The sequence below is a fragment of the Amblyomma americanum genome, chromosome 1 (assembly GCF_052857255.1).
Source record: "Amblyomma americanum isolate KBUSLIRL-KWMA chromosome 1, ASM5285725v1, whole genome shotgun sequence".
NCBI classification, from domain to species: domain Eukaryota; kingdom Metazoa; phylum Arthropoda; class Arachnida; order Ixodida; family Ixodidae; genus Amblyomma; species Amblyomma americanum.
Genome location: NC_135497.1, coordinates 248,772,972 through 248,787,413, shown reverse-complemented (window position 1 = coordinate 248,787,413; position 14,442 = coordinate 248,772,972). Strand labels below are relative to the sequence as shown.

Below are 14,442 nucleotides of genomic sequence, written 5' to 3'. Positions count from 1 at the left end.
TCAAAGAAATTTGGCCTAGTCGCGTTCGACTCCTTAATTTGCAACATCCCATATTTTTAATCAGTTCCGTGCCCTTCGCCGCGTCTGGATTGCGGAGTTCGCGTTTGATAGGCCAGTTACAAGATTCTGGGCAATATCTAGAATGGTGGGGTTCATTGTTTCGGGTCTTTAGGCGCGAGTTTTGCGGCTAAGTAAAATTTTGTACGTTAACCTTCCCGGTGGAAATATTTTCTGCGGAAGCCAATATGGCCATTCGAGTGCACATTTGCATGAGGGAGGCCAGCTTAATGACGGAAGACAGGCGTGGCGTCTTTTCAACCTGGCGTTCGCCATTCTTAATTATCCCCAGGCCGCACGGACTTGCGACGAAAGTATTAGGCCCATTTTTTTTTACGATTGGGTTTGTAATTTTTGACGCCCACACTGACGTTTGGGTTGGCTTCCTTTGCAATTTTGACGTGAATTTGAGGATTATGTGCTTTCAGCCAGTTTTACAGCTTGCTCCGCGTCATGGCAGATTTGAGTGCCGCATGGCTGTTCTACGGGTGGGTGTAGCAATTTTTTTCCTTTGCAGCCACGCAACCACTTCGGACGAAGATGGGATCCCAACAGTTCTGCCTGAAGTGGAACAACCACCAGTCGAACATGCTGGCCGTGTTCTATCAAATGCTGTCAAACGAAGCGCTGGTGGACGTTACGCTGGCGTGCGAAGGTCTCTCGCTGAAGGCGCATAAGATGGTCCTCTCCGCCTGCAGCCCCTTTTTTCAAGCTGTTTTTGCCGAGAATCCCTGCAAGCACCCTATTGTGATACTGAAGGACGTGCGCTACGTGGACTTGAGGGCGATAGTCGAGTTCATGTACCGCGGTGAGGTAGTCGTGTCGCAGGAAGATCTCATGGCGCTCCTCAAGACTGCCGAGACTCTGAAGGTCAGGGGTCTCGTGACCAGTGTGGACGGTGCTGCGGACTCTGGACCCGTGGGTTCGCCGCGTGCCGAAGCTCCGCCGCTCAGTAAACGAAAGAGAAGCCGCCGGCCTCGGCGGCGCTCACCTAGCGACTCCAACAAGAGCGACTCTGAAGACGCTCCGCCGGCGACGCGTATCAAGGTGCCCGATAGTCCCGAAATTATTGACGACGGTAGTATGTCTAGTGATCACATGACCGACCCTCACACCGCGTCTCCTGCGAGTCGGGCTTCCAATATGGCGTCGTCTACTGCCGTGCCTTCAGGCGCTCGTCACGGTTCAAGTGTTCAGGCCAGCATCTCTCAGCATACTCAGGACTCGATTGGTGACGACGTGGGGGAGGGCGACGATGCAGACTTCGATGTGGAGCCTTTGGACGTTATGGAAGAATCTGCGACGACCGAGAGCGTAGGTGACCTCTTGCCGCTGTGCTCCCCGTTTAAGAGTCTGTGCCCGTAACGATTGCCAAACATGCTCTTAGTTCTTACGATACGCCTTTTTTTATTTCTTCTCAGGTTCCAGTGTTCCCGGACGTTGCCTCGTCGTCACAAGCACTAGGGGACGAGTCACAGCAGTCTCATCACACAGGGTCCACATCCGGCAACTCTGCACTTGTTCCTGCTCAACCTTCATTGCCTTCAGACATTCCTATCACGAGTCAAGGTAAACAAAGTTTTGCTTAAGTTTCTCGGCCCTGTTACTGACACCGCCTCGTAACTTGTCATTTGCAGTAGACATCGAGCCGTCGCCAACTAGTTTAACACCATACGATGACAAGACCATAGCACCTGTGGCCGCCGCCTCCCCTGCCGCCGCGTCATCCGGCGACGGCGCGTCCACCTCCATGGCGGCCACGGACGCGTCTGGCGTTCCTGCTATCGCCGGCCCGTCCGGTTATCAGCAGTCGACACCATCTCATGGTACGTATCCCGTCCCTGACCACCCAAGCCACCTCCACCTTTCTTTCTGCGTCACGTTTGCCCCACGGTTATCCTAGCCTCTGTGGGGATTCGGGGTTCAGCTTTGCTTGCAACGCCGGGGGCTGTGCACATGCCACGATTGCATCGGGCCCCACTGAAACCCGGTCTCTGGTTAAGCTACCCTGTCTTTGGGCTGTAATTTCACTCTGAAACGCTTTGTTCTCATTTTGTTCCGAGACCACCGTTTATTTTGTAACTCTGCTAGGGAGCTGTTAGACTCAATGTTTTGCATTTTTCTGTATCGCCATACTCTGTACAAATTACACAGCAGTAAAGTTATTTTCGCCTGCTGCTTCCCGCACGGAGGCTTCCCAGAAGACGTCCAGTCATTTGTCGGGTGTCATGTGTCGTTCAATCATCGGCGCTTAGTCCCGATGCGCTTTCGGTTTTCTGGATCCTGGAGCCGCCCTGAACAAGCTGCGTTCGCGTCCTGGTTTTCTGAGGGTGCCTGGCCACGTCACTTCTAGCCTGCGGTCTTCACGCGTTCGGTTTTCGCGTCGCGCGCAATTTTTGCATCGTGCGATTGGTTCAAGCATCAGTGAAGACTCCTCTTCGTTTGCAAATTTCGCTCAGTGCCCTTTGACGTTCAAAGCTTTTTTTAATATTTGTAGGTTAACTGCTAGGGTCTTCGGGTTTTAATCTTAACTGTGTGTTCTAAATGTACTTGTATTGCTCTGTATTTGCCATGTACAACATGAAATAAATGGGGAATTGGTGGGGTTTCTAGTGTTCTTACACGATTTTGACACGGGGCAAACAAATGTGAATGGATGCTTGTGTGCGCGTATGTGTGTGTGTGTGTGAGAGAGAGAGAGCTCATGGCTGCAAGATTCCCAACACGAATAGTTTCATTGCTCGTCTCTGTACACTTCACTACACAGGGAATAGCGGTTGTCAGTCTAGTGCCACTAGAGCAGCCAGCTTCACTAGTCATTAGTTCGGTTCGATCGCCAGGCTTGCGCTTCGTGTCAATGACTGGTGGATTTGGCCATAGGGCACATTGCGCGCAAACCCACTACACACGTAGCAGCAGTGTGGCATGGGTGGGTGTCCCTTGTTGGGGGTGGCAGGTGTGCAGGTGCTGTGGCCCGTGCAGGCGGACCTTGGTTTCCACGAGCAAGCTGCCAAGCGTCGTTATGTTCAAAATAAAACTTATTTCTTTGCGTTCTGTGTACTCCTCCCTGGCATTTGCGTGAACCCTTTCGGGTTTGCTGTTGTGCGAGGACTTAGTCGCGCATTGCAGGAGCTACGGAGTTAGAGACTTTAGACTCCAGTACCCTTTTCAGAGAAACAGCAGCTTCTGAGAAGGAAAGCCGTGCCTTGTATACCCTGCCTCGACGTTCTTAACTCTCCGAAACACGTGTCATGAGTTCATATTCGAAAAGAACATGCCATATTGTAAGAATGGAGAAGTGTGCGATATCGGAGGAAAGAAAAGATGTATAATTTTAATTTGTCACTGAAAATCGCCTAAAATCTTGCGGTGAAACCTTGCCATTATTTGTGTACCCACCAAGAGGCCGTACCTCGGTGGGGTGTCTTGTCTGAGCATCTCGTTTGGAGCGGTAACCACGGTCTACTAGACCGGAGCGCGGACGAAAAGGTCACGTGAGTGATGTGCCGTGCGCGACAGCAGACCAAGCAGATGGACAGGAAAGTTCCAGGATCCCCCAGGTGGTCGAATTCATTCCTGAGCCCTCCACTACTGCGTCTCTTTCTTTTTTCACTCGCGCCTTTATCCCTTCCGTTACGGCGCGGTTCAGGTGTCCGCCGATGTGAGAGACATACTGCGCCATTTCCTTTCCCCAAAAACCAATTTTCAATTTTCACACTTTCCTCTTGAGGAATAATGGTAAACTGCCATTCGTGATCTGAGAGAACCTGCCATATGCCCTCCACCCTATTCTTATCCTTCTATAGTATGATCCGGATTATACTCCGTTTCATACATCAGGTGCAACGCTGTGAAAGGTACGGAAGTAGTCCGGACGGGAAAATAAAAATCTAGATTACCTGAGCTAATCCAGGATATACAAAGCGAAAGATATTGGCGTCCACTGTGTTCGTTGGCGTTGACAATGTTCTAGACGGCGATGGCTTTGAGCAAAGAAAGAGCGCATAACTGGCTCCCTGGATATGTGGACGCCTCATTCGTGCTTTGATTCGTGGTGTGAGAGAGAGATGTGGAATGAACAAATTAGCGCTGACAGCGTTGTGGCTGACATGCGGCACCTAGGCAGCAGCGTTCATTTGGTGATTAATCTCTCGCGATCAACCATTAACTGCACGCGACCTCCCAGGGTGGCAGGGAGGGCGCGCTGCCTATCCAGTGTGCGGAAAGCAATCAAAGCAGGCATTTGACGCCATATACATGAAAGCGAGATTGAGGTCTCCATTGACCATGAAGCCGGTTGTGCGCCTTTCCTTTCGTGAAAATGAACAGCCTTTGCAAAGTTGTCAATGCAAATGAATTCTATGAACGCCGTCGGCTCACCCGAACCGTGCCGTAAAGGAAGGAATAGAGGAGGGAGGGGTAGAGAAAACTGAAAGTTGCATTTTGAGGAAAGGCGCGGCACTGCGCAGTGGTGAAACACCTGTGGCTCGGTGCGACTAGGGAGAGAGAGAGAAGGCGACGGAGTCGGCGGCGGCGACCTGCGCCGTGCGTGACGTCACTCGTGCTCCGACATACGCCGGCTCGCGCGAAGCGCGGTGTTGACTAGCGTAGTGAAGCTTTTCGCTTCAAAAGAAAGGCGTTTTACTCCGCGCTTGTTCTGTGCCCGAGTGGCCTATGGCACGAGAAAGCGAACGCGTTTTAACAGCAATAACAGTGCATTTAGTCAAGATCACAATAATTGTGTCATGTGGTAAGCCTACAGGCAAAGTATTTACTGTGTTTAGCTCACCACAAATAACGACTACTTTTTGGTCGTGGATGTAGGCAGCGTAAACAAGAGCGCTAGCTCTGACAGCGTTGCACATGGTGTTTGAAACGGAGTATAGCTGTCACTTTACCTGCCCTAAGCAGATCTATTCCCTTACCACTTCCAGTAGCTCGCTACCAATTGTGAACTGCTGTTCTCTTGCTAGACTATTGAACACTGCTAGACTATTGAAGTATTGAACATTACTTTGGTTTTCTGCATGTTAATTTTTAGATCCACCGTTCTGATTTGCCTAACTAATTGATAATGCTTTGCAGTTCATGTCCTGAGCGACTTAGCAAGGCAATGTCATCAGTAAATCGCAGATTACATAGGTATTCTCAATTAAAGGGGCCATGTCATGCGCATGTCGCGGGAGGATATGAGGAGATCACGGACAATGATCAGCGTTCCTTAGCAGGTACAGAATCTCCTAGACCGGTCAGAGGTTGCCCAAGAAAGCTGATGGCTCCTTTTGATGACAAAGCTAAGAGTTGATCTGGACGCATACCTGCAACGATTCGAGCGGATAGCTTTGGGGCAAGGCTGGGAGTGTAGTGTATGGGCCACGGCATTGAGCATAACCTGCATTGAGATAGCCTTCACATTGATATTCTTACGACACTAGAGTTTTTATGTGTGCAGATTACGACTTAATATCAAAAACTTGTATTGTGACCATGCTACCATTCGCCCTCTACTGGGATTGGTTTTTGCAGCAACCTAAATGACGCGCTAATCGCTGTGTGTGCCAGATTTCCAAATCTTCCTGTTTTTCTATTTGGTGATCTTAATTTTCCTAATATTACCTGGCCTAGCGTTTCGTATACCACTATCAACTCTTCGTCAGAATCCTCTAATTTTGTAAATCTTTGTTCCGACTTTTGTTTAACTCCGGTAATAACGCAGCCTACGAGGGTCACATCTTTAACATCTAGTGTATTAGACTTGTTGCTAACAACAGCCCCTGATACTGTTTGCAATATTACCTATCTACCAGGTATAAGCGATCGTTCTTTATTACATGTCATGTTGAACTTCCCTGCTCGAACGTCACATAACAATATAAAAGTAATATATGATTATGCTAAAGGAAATTACACAGCAATCAATAAAGCACTTGAAGTCTTCCTCGACCAATTTCTGGCAAAATTCAACGAAAGATCCGTAAATACCAACTGGCAGCTTTTCAGAAATAAGCTTTGCAAGTTGATTGACTTGTATATTTCTCGAAAAAAGCTTTTAACTAACTGAAACTATCTATGGTACAACCGCTCATTTAAACGCCTGGCAAACAAAAAAAGGAGGCTTTTCCGCAAGGCTAAGTCTTCTGGAAAGCGTGAGCACTGGTCAGCGCTCCAAAAAACTGTTAACAGTTACAAGAAGTCTTGGAGGAATCGAAGCACTACTACTTTAATGTGACGTTGCCAACGCTTCTAACGAGCAATCCAAAGAAATTTTGGAGTAGTGTCAATAAACGAGACCAGTCACTTATACCCCTCGTTGACCCTCAGTCAAACCCTATTTCAAGCGCTAACGTCGCTGACATCCTTAACGAGACCTTTAGTGCAGCTTGTGCAGCTTTGTACTAAATGGAAAATGACTTTAAACGCATCAAAATGCTAATCCATGCGCTTCTCACGTAAAGGCGTCTCGCCACCAGCCTCTTACAGCATCAACAATGCTTCGTTAGCCCCGGTTACCTCGTATAAATACGTCGGTGTACATCTGACATCAACATTATCCTGGAACCAGCATATTACATATATTACTGGAAACGCTAACCGTATGCTTGGTTACATAAAAAGAAACTTTTCGAGTGCACCCATTTCAGTCAAACTCCTTTATAAAACACTGGTCCGTTCAAAGCTTGAATACGCCGCGTCGATATGAGACCCTCAAGCTAAGTCCCTTATATCTGTTTTGGAAGCTGTTCAGAAGCGTGCCGCTCGTTTTATCCTCCACAACTATGACCGCACATCAAGTGTCACACTAATGAAAAACACTGAAAAACAATGAAAAATTTCACGACTCTGTCTTTTTTTTAAGATCTACAATCTGAATCCTGTTTTGAAAAACGCTTTGCTCCTTCCGCCCACTTATGTTTCATCGCGCGTTGACCATTCACGCAAAGTGGGCGTTCCACCTTGTCACACTACCGCTCGCTTAAATTCTTTCATCCCAACTACATCATCCGAGTGGAATTACTTGCCAGCAGATGTGGCACTCACCAACGGTCTCGAGAATTTCAAGAAATAGTTAAGCGCCTGCATTTCTTGTTCATGATATGTGTGCCCTTCGGTTCGCAGTCCCACATGAACTCTGTTTTGTTGATTTGTAGCTTTGTGATTAGTTAGTTCTTGTTTTCTTTCTTCGTTTTTTTTCTGCAGCTTTTCATGGATGTGCACAATTCCTGAAATATGTACAACTCAGTACAGTGCAGTATATATGCTGTAACCCATGAACGTATTTTAATTTCCTGTTATCTGTGTTTCTTGTTCCACTCCCCTCAATAATGCCCGCTGGGCCATGAGGGTAATTCAAATAAATTTGAAATAAATGTGTTTAGTCGGGGTGGCACTGAGTGTGTTTCGGAGAATGCCTGCTGCTGATTCCATAGGCTACGAGAGAGTCAAGAAGGCACTCCTCCAAAGTTTAAGGCTTATGAGGAGGGTTTTCGTGAGAGATTTCGCACCGCGAAACCTGAGGATACTGAAACCGCTAAGCAGTTTTCCTGCAGGCTGACCAACTATTTCTATAGGTGGCTTGATATGTCAAACACGAAAAGAGTTTTGAAGGGGTGCGTGACAAGCTGGTCACAGAGCAATTTTTGTCATGTTGCAGTTCAAAGCTATACCGCTATTCCTGAAAGAAAGAAAGTTGTGTTCATTGGAAGAGTTCGCCGACACTGCAGACCAATTCCTCGAGGCTCAAGGGCTGAGAAATATGAGCAAGGCAAAGGAGGAAACACAAAAGGACCTAGAGACCGATGCGACAAAACCAAGAGCATATGGCGGTGCATCCAAGGCGCCAGTAAGGTGTTTCCTCTGTGGCAAGGCGGGACACGTGCAGTGACTGTCGGACCAGTATGCCCAAAAGACACAGGTTGTGTGTCAAGGATGCAAGAGGAGAGGACACACTGTGGATGAGTGCCGATATAGAACGCCGGACCGAGCTGCATGCGTTGTCGACTCTAGGGTAGAACTTGTCACACCACCTGAAGTTCCCCAGCTAATTAAAAGGAGAGCAAATGCCGCTAGAAAATGAGGTGGTGAGCGGAACACCCAAGTCGAAAGCAGCAATTCCTGTGGTGGTTGGGCAAATAGGGGACCGTCCTATATTGGTGCTTAGAGACAGCGGAGCCAACACAGTTTTGGTTCAGAGATGCCTGGTGAAGGACGAGGATCTTGCAGGGGAAGCGTCGACCGTCACTATTGCAGATAGCACGTAAGGTACCTTCCTGAAGCCAGGATTCTAATGTCCACGTCGTATTATACTGGACAGGTAGTGGCAAAATGCGAAGCGCAACCCATCTACGATCTCATATTGGGAAACATTACGGGTGCAAGAAATGTCGAAGACCCCGATCCCGAGTGCAGGATGCTCGACGTTGAAGAACACTCAAAGGAGGAAAGGCCCACGACAGCTCAGACGTGTGATGGGACAGTCAGTTTCTCGTCGGCAGTGGAGACAACAGCTCAAGTGACAGCCCGAGCAACGCAGTGTCCGCTCTCTACTCCCGTTACGATGTGTCTGAGCACAACACCGGGCGAAATTGCAAATAAGCAAAAAGAAGGCTCCAGCTTGAAAGCCTGCTTGGAAAGAGTCGGGGAAAAATTGAGAAGAAAGAGGAGTCGTACGTCATTCGAGTATCAATTGGTAAATGGTATTCTGCACAGGGAATGCATATTTAGTTCAGGAAGGCGGGTCCAACAGCTTGTGTTACCAAGAGATATGCGAGAGACAGTGTTACGCTTAGGACATGACGCCATTATGGTCGGACACCAGGGTGTTCAAAAAACGGGCGTCTAGAATCACCAAGGAGTTCTTCTGGCCAGGTGTTCAGATCGAGTGACGATAAACGGTTTGTTCTCTCATGTGACGTGCGCCAGCCCACAGTTCCGAAGGGAAGAGTTGGTCCCGTACCTCTGGGCAAGATGCCAGCCATCGACCTACCGTGGGACCAATCCCATTGTGGGACCAATCTCTCCAGTTTCCGCCAGAGTCAATGAATATGTGCTTACTCTGGTTAACGTGGCCACTCGTTATCCTGACGCTATTTACCATTGAAGACTATTGACAGTATCCCAGTGGTGGAGGGTCTTGTGGAGATCTCGCGATACGGGTTCCCGAGGGAAATTTTGAGTGACCGGGGCTCGAACTTCACGTCGGAACTAATGAAGGAGGTTAACCGACTTTTGTCAGTAAGGCAGTTACTAACAACACCATACCATCTCATGTGTATGATGGACTTGTAGAGCGGTTCAACGGCACCCTCTAAAATATGATCAAGAAAGGGTGCCGGGAGAGACCTACTGATTGGGATAGATATCTCCCAGCGCTTTGTTCGTTTACCGCGAAGCACCGCAAATGAGTATTGGTTTCTGGCCCTTCGAGATGTTGTATGGGAGAGGCGTTAGAGGTCCACTTAAAATACTCAAGGAGCTCTGGGCCAATAAAGAGTTTTGGGACAAGTTGGAGGAAACATGCAGGCTTGTACATATGACCTGGAAAGGGTGCGCGAACGCTATAAGGGCTACAATGAGAAGAAAGCCACTCACTGAAGTCTGAATCCGGGCGACAGGGTTCTCATCTTGCTACGCATGGATCATAATAAGTTACTGATGCAGTGGAGGGGCCCTTACCTTGTGGCGCAGAGGGAAAATGACATGGGTTATGAAGTATTGTAAATAACACTAAGAAGGTTTTCCATGTAAGTATGTTGAAAAAATTCGAGGAAAGAGGTCCGGTACGGTACGCCCACGGGGTGGCATGCTCGGTAGTGGCCGAAGAGACAGATTATGCTGCCGAGGTGCCTACGTGCAGTGGGAGGCAAAGTGTAGGATGAGATAAGAAACTAATAAACCCCAATTTGAATGCAGATAGACAATCACAGCTATACTACAAATCAAGGGGGATGTGTTTTCGGATGTGCCAGACTAAACGGAGGTCACATGTTGCAAATTAGATCCCTGTACAGATGGAGCCAACTAAACGGCTCTAGCTATCTCTGGGATGTATCTTTTTGGAGTTGTTGTGGGGTTTGTTGTGGTTGTTGTTGTTATATGCTTATACATAGGAGTGTGTTGTGGACGCTGACATGTGTATTATGGCCACCGTACGGACAACGACTGTGGTGTGTCAATGTTCCGTAAGTGCAATTTGGTGTGCTGTGTCAGTGGTGTGCTTTTGGTGTGTGCTTGACATCTGCGGTGTGTTGTGTGCTGGGTCCAGAATTGCCAACGCGGATAGGTTTGGTTTATGGGGTTTTAACCTCCCAAAGCGACTCAAGCTATGATTCCGTCACTTCACTGCTCTGGAGTGGAAAGCTGGGCACACGTCTGAAACCAAATGGTCATATATGTCTGAACTGCTGAACGCCCTTCATTTGCGGATTTTTTTATTTTGAAAGCTGTGTGGGAGCCGTCGGTGCGGTATGTGCAGGTCAATTGTACATTAAAACGGATATTATGAGCACGATAGAACTGAATAATTAGACGATTAGTTAACTAAAATTAGATAATGTACTTTGTATTTTTAGTTTTATGGGGCAAGATTATAAGGCGGAATTGAATTCCGTCAACATCGATGCTGAGTCCAGTTTTTATATTTCCCAAATCGGCAATGTGCTTCGAAATATCGGACGTCAAAAATATGCATTTGAAAGCTTCTTTTCTGCGTTGCACATTTACAAAATACTGTCTCTAGCATTTCCAATGCAGAAAATACGGACGCCGTGTGTGTATTATACGACGCATAAGCAGTTAACGTGAATTCGGTAACGATGCTACGCGCAGCGACACTATTTTATAAATATGTAGCGCGAAAAAGTCCACTGAGCGAGCTCTGAAATGCGTAATTTTTACTTTCGATAGCTCGGATCGCATTGGAGATAAATGAAATTTAAAAACTGGGCTCATCTTCGAATTTGACGGCCTTCAATTTCGCAATATAATCCTGCCTCCTAAAATAAAAAGAAAATAGTTGATTTGGGTAATTTCAGTTAATTAATTGTCTAATTATCGAGCTCTATCACGTGGGGGTGCGGGCATGAGCAAATGGAGCACGTTGTGCCATTTTAAGTTAATAACAAATCATGAATACGTCTCGGACCACCCGCACCTGCTTGTGATGGAGCTTTACCGTATCCGTGATGCGATGGAGTTTATAAATAACATAGCGCCTATAGCAAAAGCCGATATCTACACGTTAGCGGCTGTTAAACAACTCAAAAGAGTTACAAAGACACTAAGATTAAGTCAGGAAATGCATGCTCTCAAGACGAAAATAATGAAACACATCCAGATGCTTTCACAAGAAGATAAAATGTTGACAAGAAGAAAGCAGATATCCTCACACCAAACTACAAATACGAATGTCTTCCCCACTAGCCTCCCTTTCGGTGTCAGCTCCACTCTTCGCATCTTGTCGTCCTGTATAAGGTGAAGCACATGTGCGCTGATTCCCCCGCGCACTTACCCCCTCCCTCATAACCTAATGAGATTGGAGGAGGGACACTTAGAAGGATAAGGGCTGGTGCGGCACTTACTCCATCGGTGAATTGCCGATGGGGCTCTCAAGAAGATGCAGTGCCGAACACATGTCCCAGATGTTCCACGCCGGCTGCTGAGGTGGATCTTCGCCACCTATTGTGGACGTGCCAGGAACGCAGGACTCAAAAATAAGACGATTACTGGGAGCCGTACTTGCGGCTACTAGGGAGGAACAGCCGTCCTTGAGTTTGACGGACAACACTAAGAGCCGGATACTGCTCAGGTTTCTGGAAGAGGATAGCCTCCACAACCCACTCTAGCTTATGTCCTCTTAAGTCACGTGGTAAGTTTTCGAAAAAAAAAAGTCAATCATGCTTTCCTTTTAGGAAATGAAGAAAAACTATTTATCCATGAGAAAAAGTGCGTGTCCACTACCAGCACGCACATAACATAGCTGCGAGTTTCAATTAGGCAAATGGTGACAAATTTTAGAAGGCAATTGCATGCTCCGTTTACTTCTCCGCGCACCTGTATACAATGTCCTCCTTGTTGTACAGTATACCTGCGCAGAGCGCACCGACGTGTCTCTTACCGTATGTAAAATAAAAATCTGTAAACGCTAAAAGTCACACTGTATAACTGTTGTGTGCAAGGCATCGGGGACAAGGACGACACAGACGACGACACATGTGCAGGTCTTGTTGTCAGTCTCGTCCTTGATGGCGCTGCGTTGCACTCTATGCAGTCAGATCGAATATACCAGGCCGCTCGTCTAAAGCTTAGTGAACCGATGTGTATACTTATGCATACTCAGGCAGTAGCTTACGCAGATTACTGGGCACTTGAGACACTCGATGTGTCAACCGATAAGCAGGGGCGAAAGTGCATAGCGTATGCTATCAAGAGGCATGCGGCATGGCAATAGTCCTCGCTCTGTAATAGCCGGAAACATCATGTATGGATATGTAAATATGTTCGAAGCAAGCCGCGCATGCCGCTGGCTGCTGCACTGGAGTAGGCTGGAAGCTAGCGCGGCGCAGACGCGAGAAACTGTCATGGTACCGGCAGCATGGAGAGCAAAAACAAACACACAGGCACAAAAAAACGGAGCTAGCTGCCAATTGCAAGTGAGAGAGATGGAGAGAGAGAACCCGAGGACTATCGCGGTTCAGTCGTCCAATGCGAAGGCGCCAGCACGATAAAATAAAAAAAAATTGGCTGTGGTTTAGCTATGGTTAACCGTAGTTGAATTGCGAAAGCTTCGTTTCCTCGGCACGTCGTCTACACAGCGTCTCATTCCGACGCTCTCGAGAACTCGAACCGATCTCTTCCGCAGTTGAAGAGTCACTCCGGGAAGTGGCACGACTTCTTCTAGCCGCATCTTCGTTACGACGCTTCTCGAGTCGTGCGGCGCGTTCTTCTGGCATCTCTTGAGCGCGTTGTCTCTTCGTCACTTCGTTCTCTTGTTGTTGCATTTCTTTCGCGCACCCCATATCGAGTACAATACACTGAGGCGAAGTGCATATATATATATATATATATATATATATATATATATATATATATATATATATATATATATATATATATATATATATATATGAAGAGAGCCAACAGTCACCGAAACCAAGGTGCATAGGGGAATGTTTAATTTTTTAATGTGTAATGCTGATCAGTGGGACAATAATAACTGAATTGATCTATCGCTTAAAGAAAATTACATATAAAACAGCAGAAAAAACAACCATGCCACCGGTGGGATCCGAACCCACCACCTCCGAATATCGCGTCCGGTGCTCTACCAACTGAGCTACGGCGACGGCTGTCCAATCTGCTGCTCTCGTGGGTATTTATGTTTAGTGTGTGCAAGCTAACATTGAGTTGCTAGGAAACGCCGCAGTCTACATACGCATACGACATACGGCATACGGCGCGACGAGCCAAAATGGCTTGCTGGCTGGCGTAGTAAAGCTTTCGCTTGAAAAGTTTTGTTTCCATACAGGAGCGCGTGATTAATTATCGGACAAGGAGGAGGAGTAGGAAGAAGAGGAAAGGCAGGGAGGTTAACCGGAAGGATAATCGGTTTGCTACCCCACACGGGGGAAAGGGGTGTGGGGATAAAAATGAAAGAGAAAGGAGAGTCACTATGAAAAGTCAGCGTTCGTTAAAGTCACCACCTATCGTGCAGGCCAGAAGTTGGCAAGAAGCGGAGCAGTGCCTTGGAGGCCCTCACCGCCGACGATCGCCGCGGCCAGTGGCCGAGAATCTTCATTTGTGCCAATGGTCGTGCATCTAGACGCTTCAGCGCACGGCAGAGCGACTGCCTTTCGGCACTGTAGGCAGGGGAGTCCCAAAGAATGTGGGATATAGAATCATCGGTCAAAGTTCTCCACTGATGTATGCGCGTTACGCATTTAAAATTTGGACAGTTTGCTTTCAATTCATTTGTTGTTACCATGCCGCCAAAGCGTAAACTCTCTGACGAAGAAATCGCCCGGAAAACGTAAATATGGGGAGGGGGGGGGGGGTGCTGGCTAGTTCGTTGGTGAAATGCGATGCCATTTCTGAGTGTCGAGTGCACAAGTAAGTCATGAACTGAGGAAGTTCACAGAATCCCATTATGAAGCACGTATCAAAGTTTGTAAAACACAGAAAACTTATGTGCAATGTACTCTATATATACCGCATTTCATCGGTGAATTATTGAGTAAATTATGTTGAATTCCTTTTATGCAAAAGGGAGAGAGACTCCGAGCAAATGGGAGCTCGATCGACGAATATCCCTAGAAACTTGTGCGTTTTGTATATAAGAAACTGCTCGCTCACTCAAAGACTCGGCGTGCGGAGCCATTATGCTGCGTATAC

The 14,442-nt window shown here is 47.4% G+C and overlaps 1 protein-coding gene across 1 annotated transcript; it reads left to right on the top strand.

The window, feature by feature from the left end:
• Positions 1 to 570: 570 nt before the first annotated feature.
• LOC144096479 (uncharacterized) lies at positions 571 to 8,487 on the top strand. Its single transcript, XM_077629395.1, has 3 exons — positions 571 to 1,371; positions 1,479 to 1,626; positions 1,695 to 8,487. Exons 1-3 carry the CDS (start codon positions 598 to 600, stop codon positions 1,958 to 1,960), a joined length of 1,188 nt encoding a protein of 395 aa, XP_077485521.1. The 5' UTR covers positions 571 to 597; the 3' UTR covers positions 1,961 to 8,487.
• Positions 8,488 to 14,442: the final 5,955 nt, after the last annotated feature.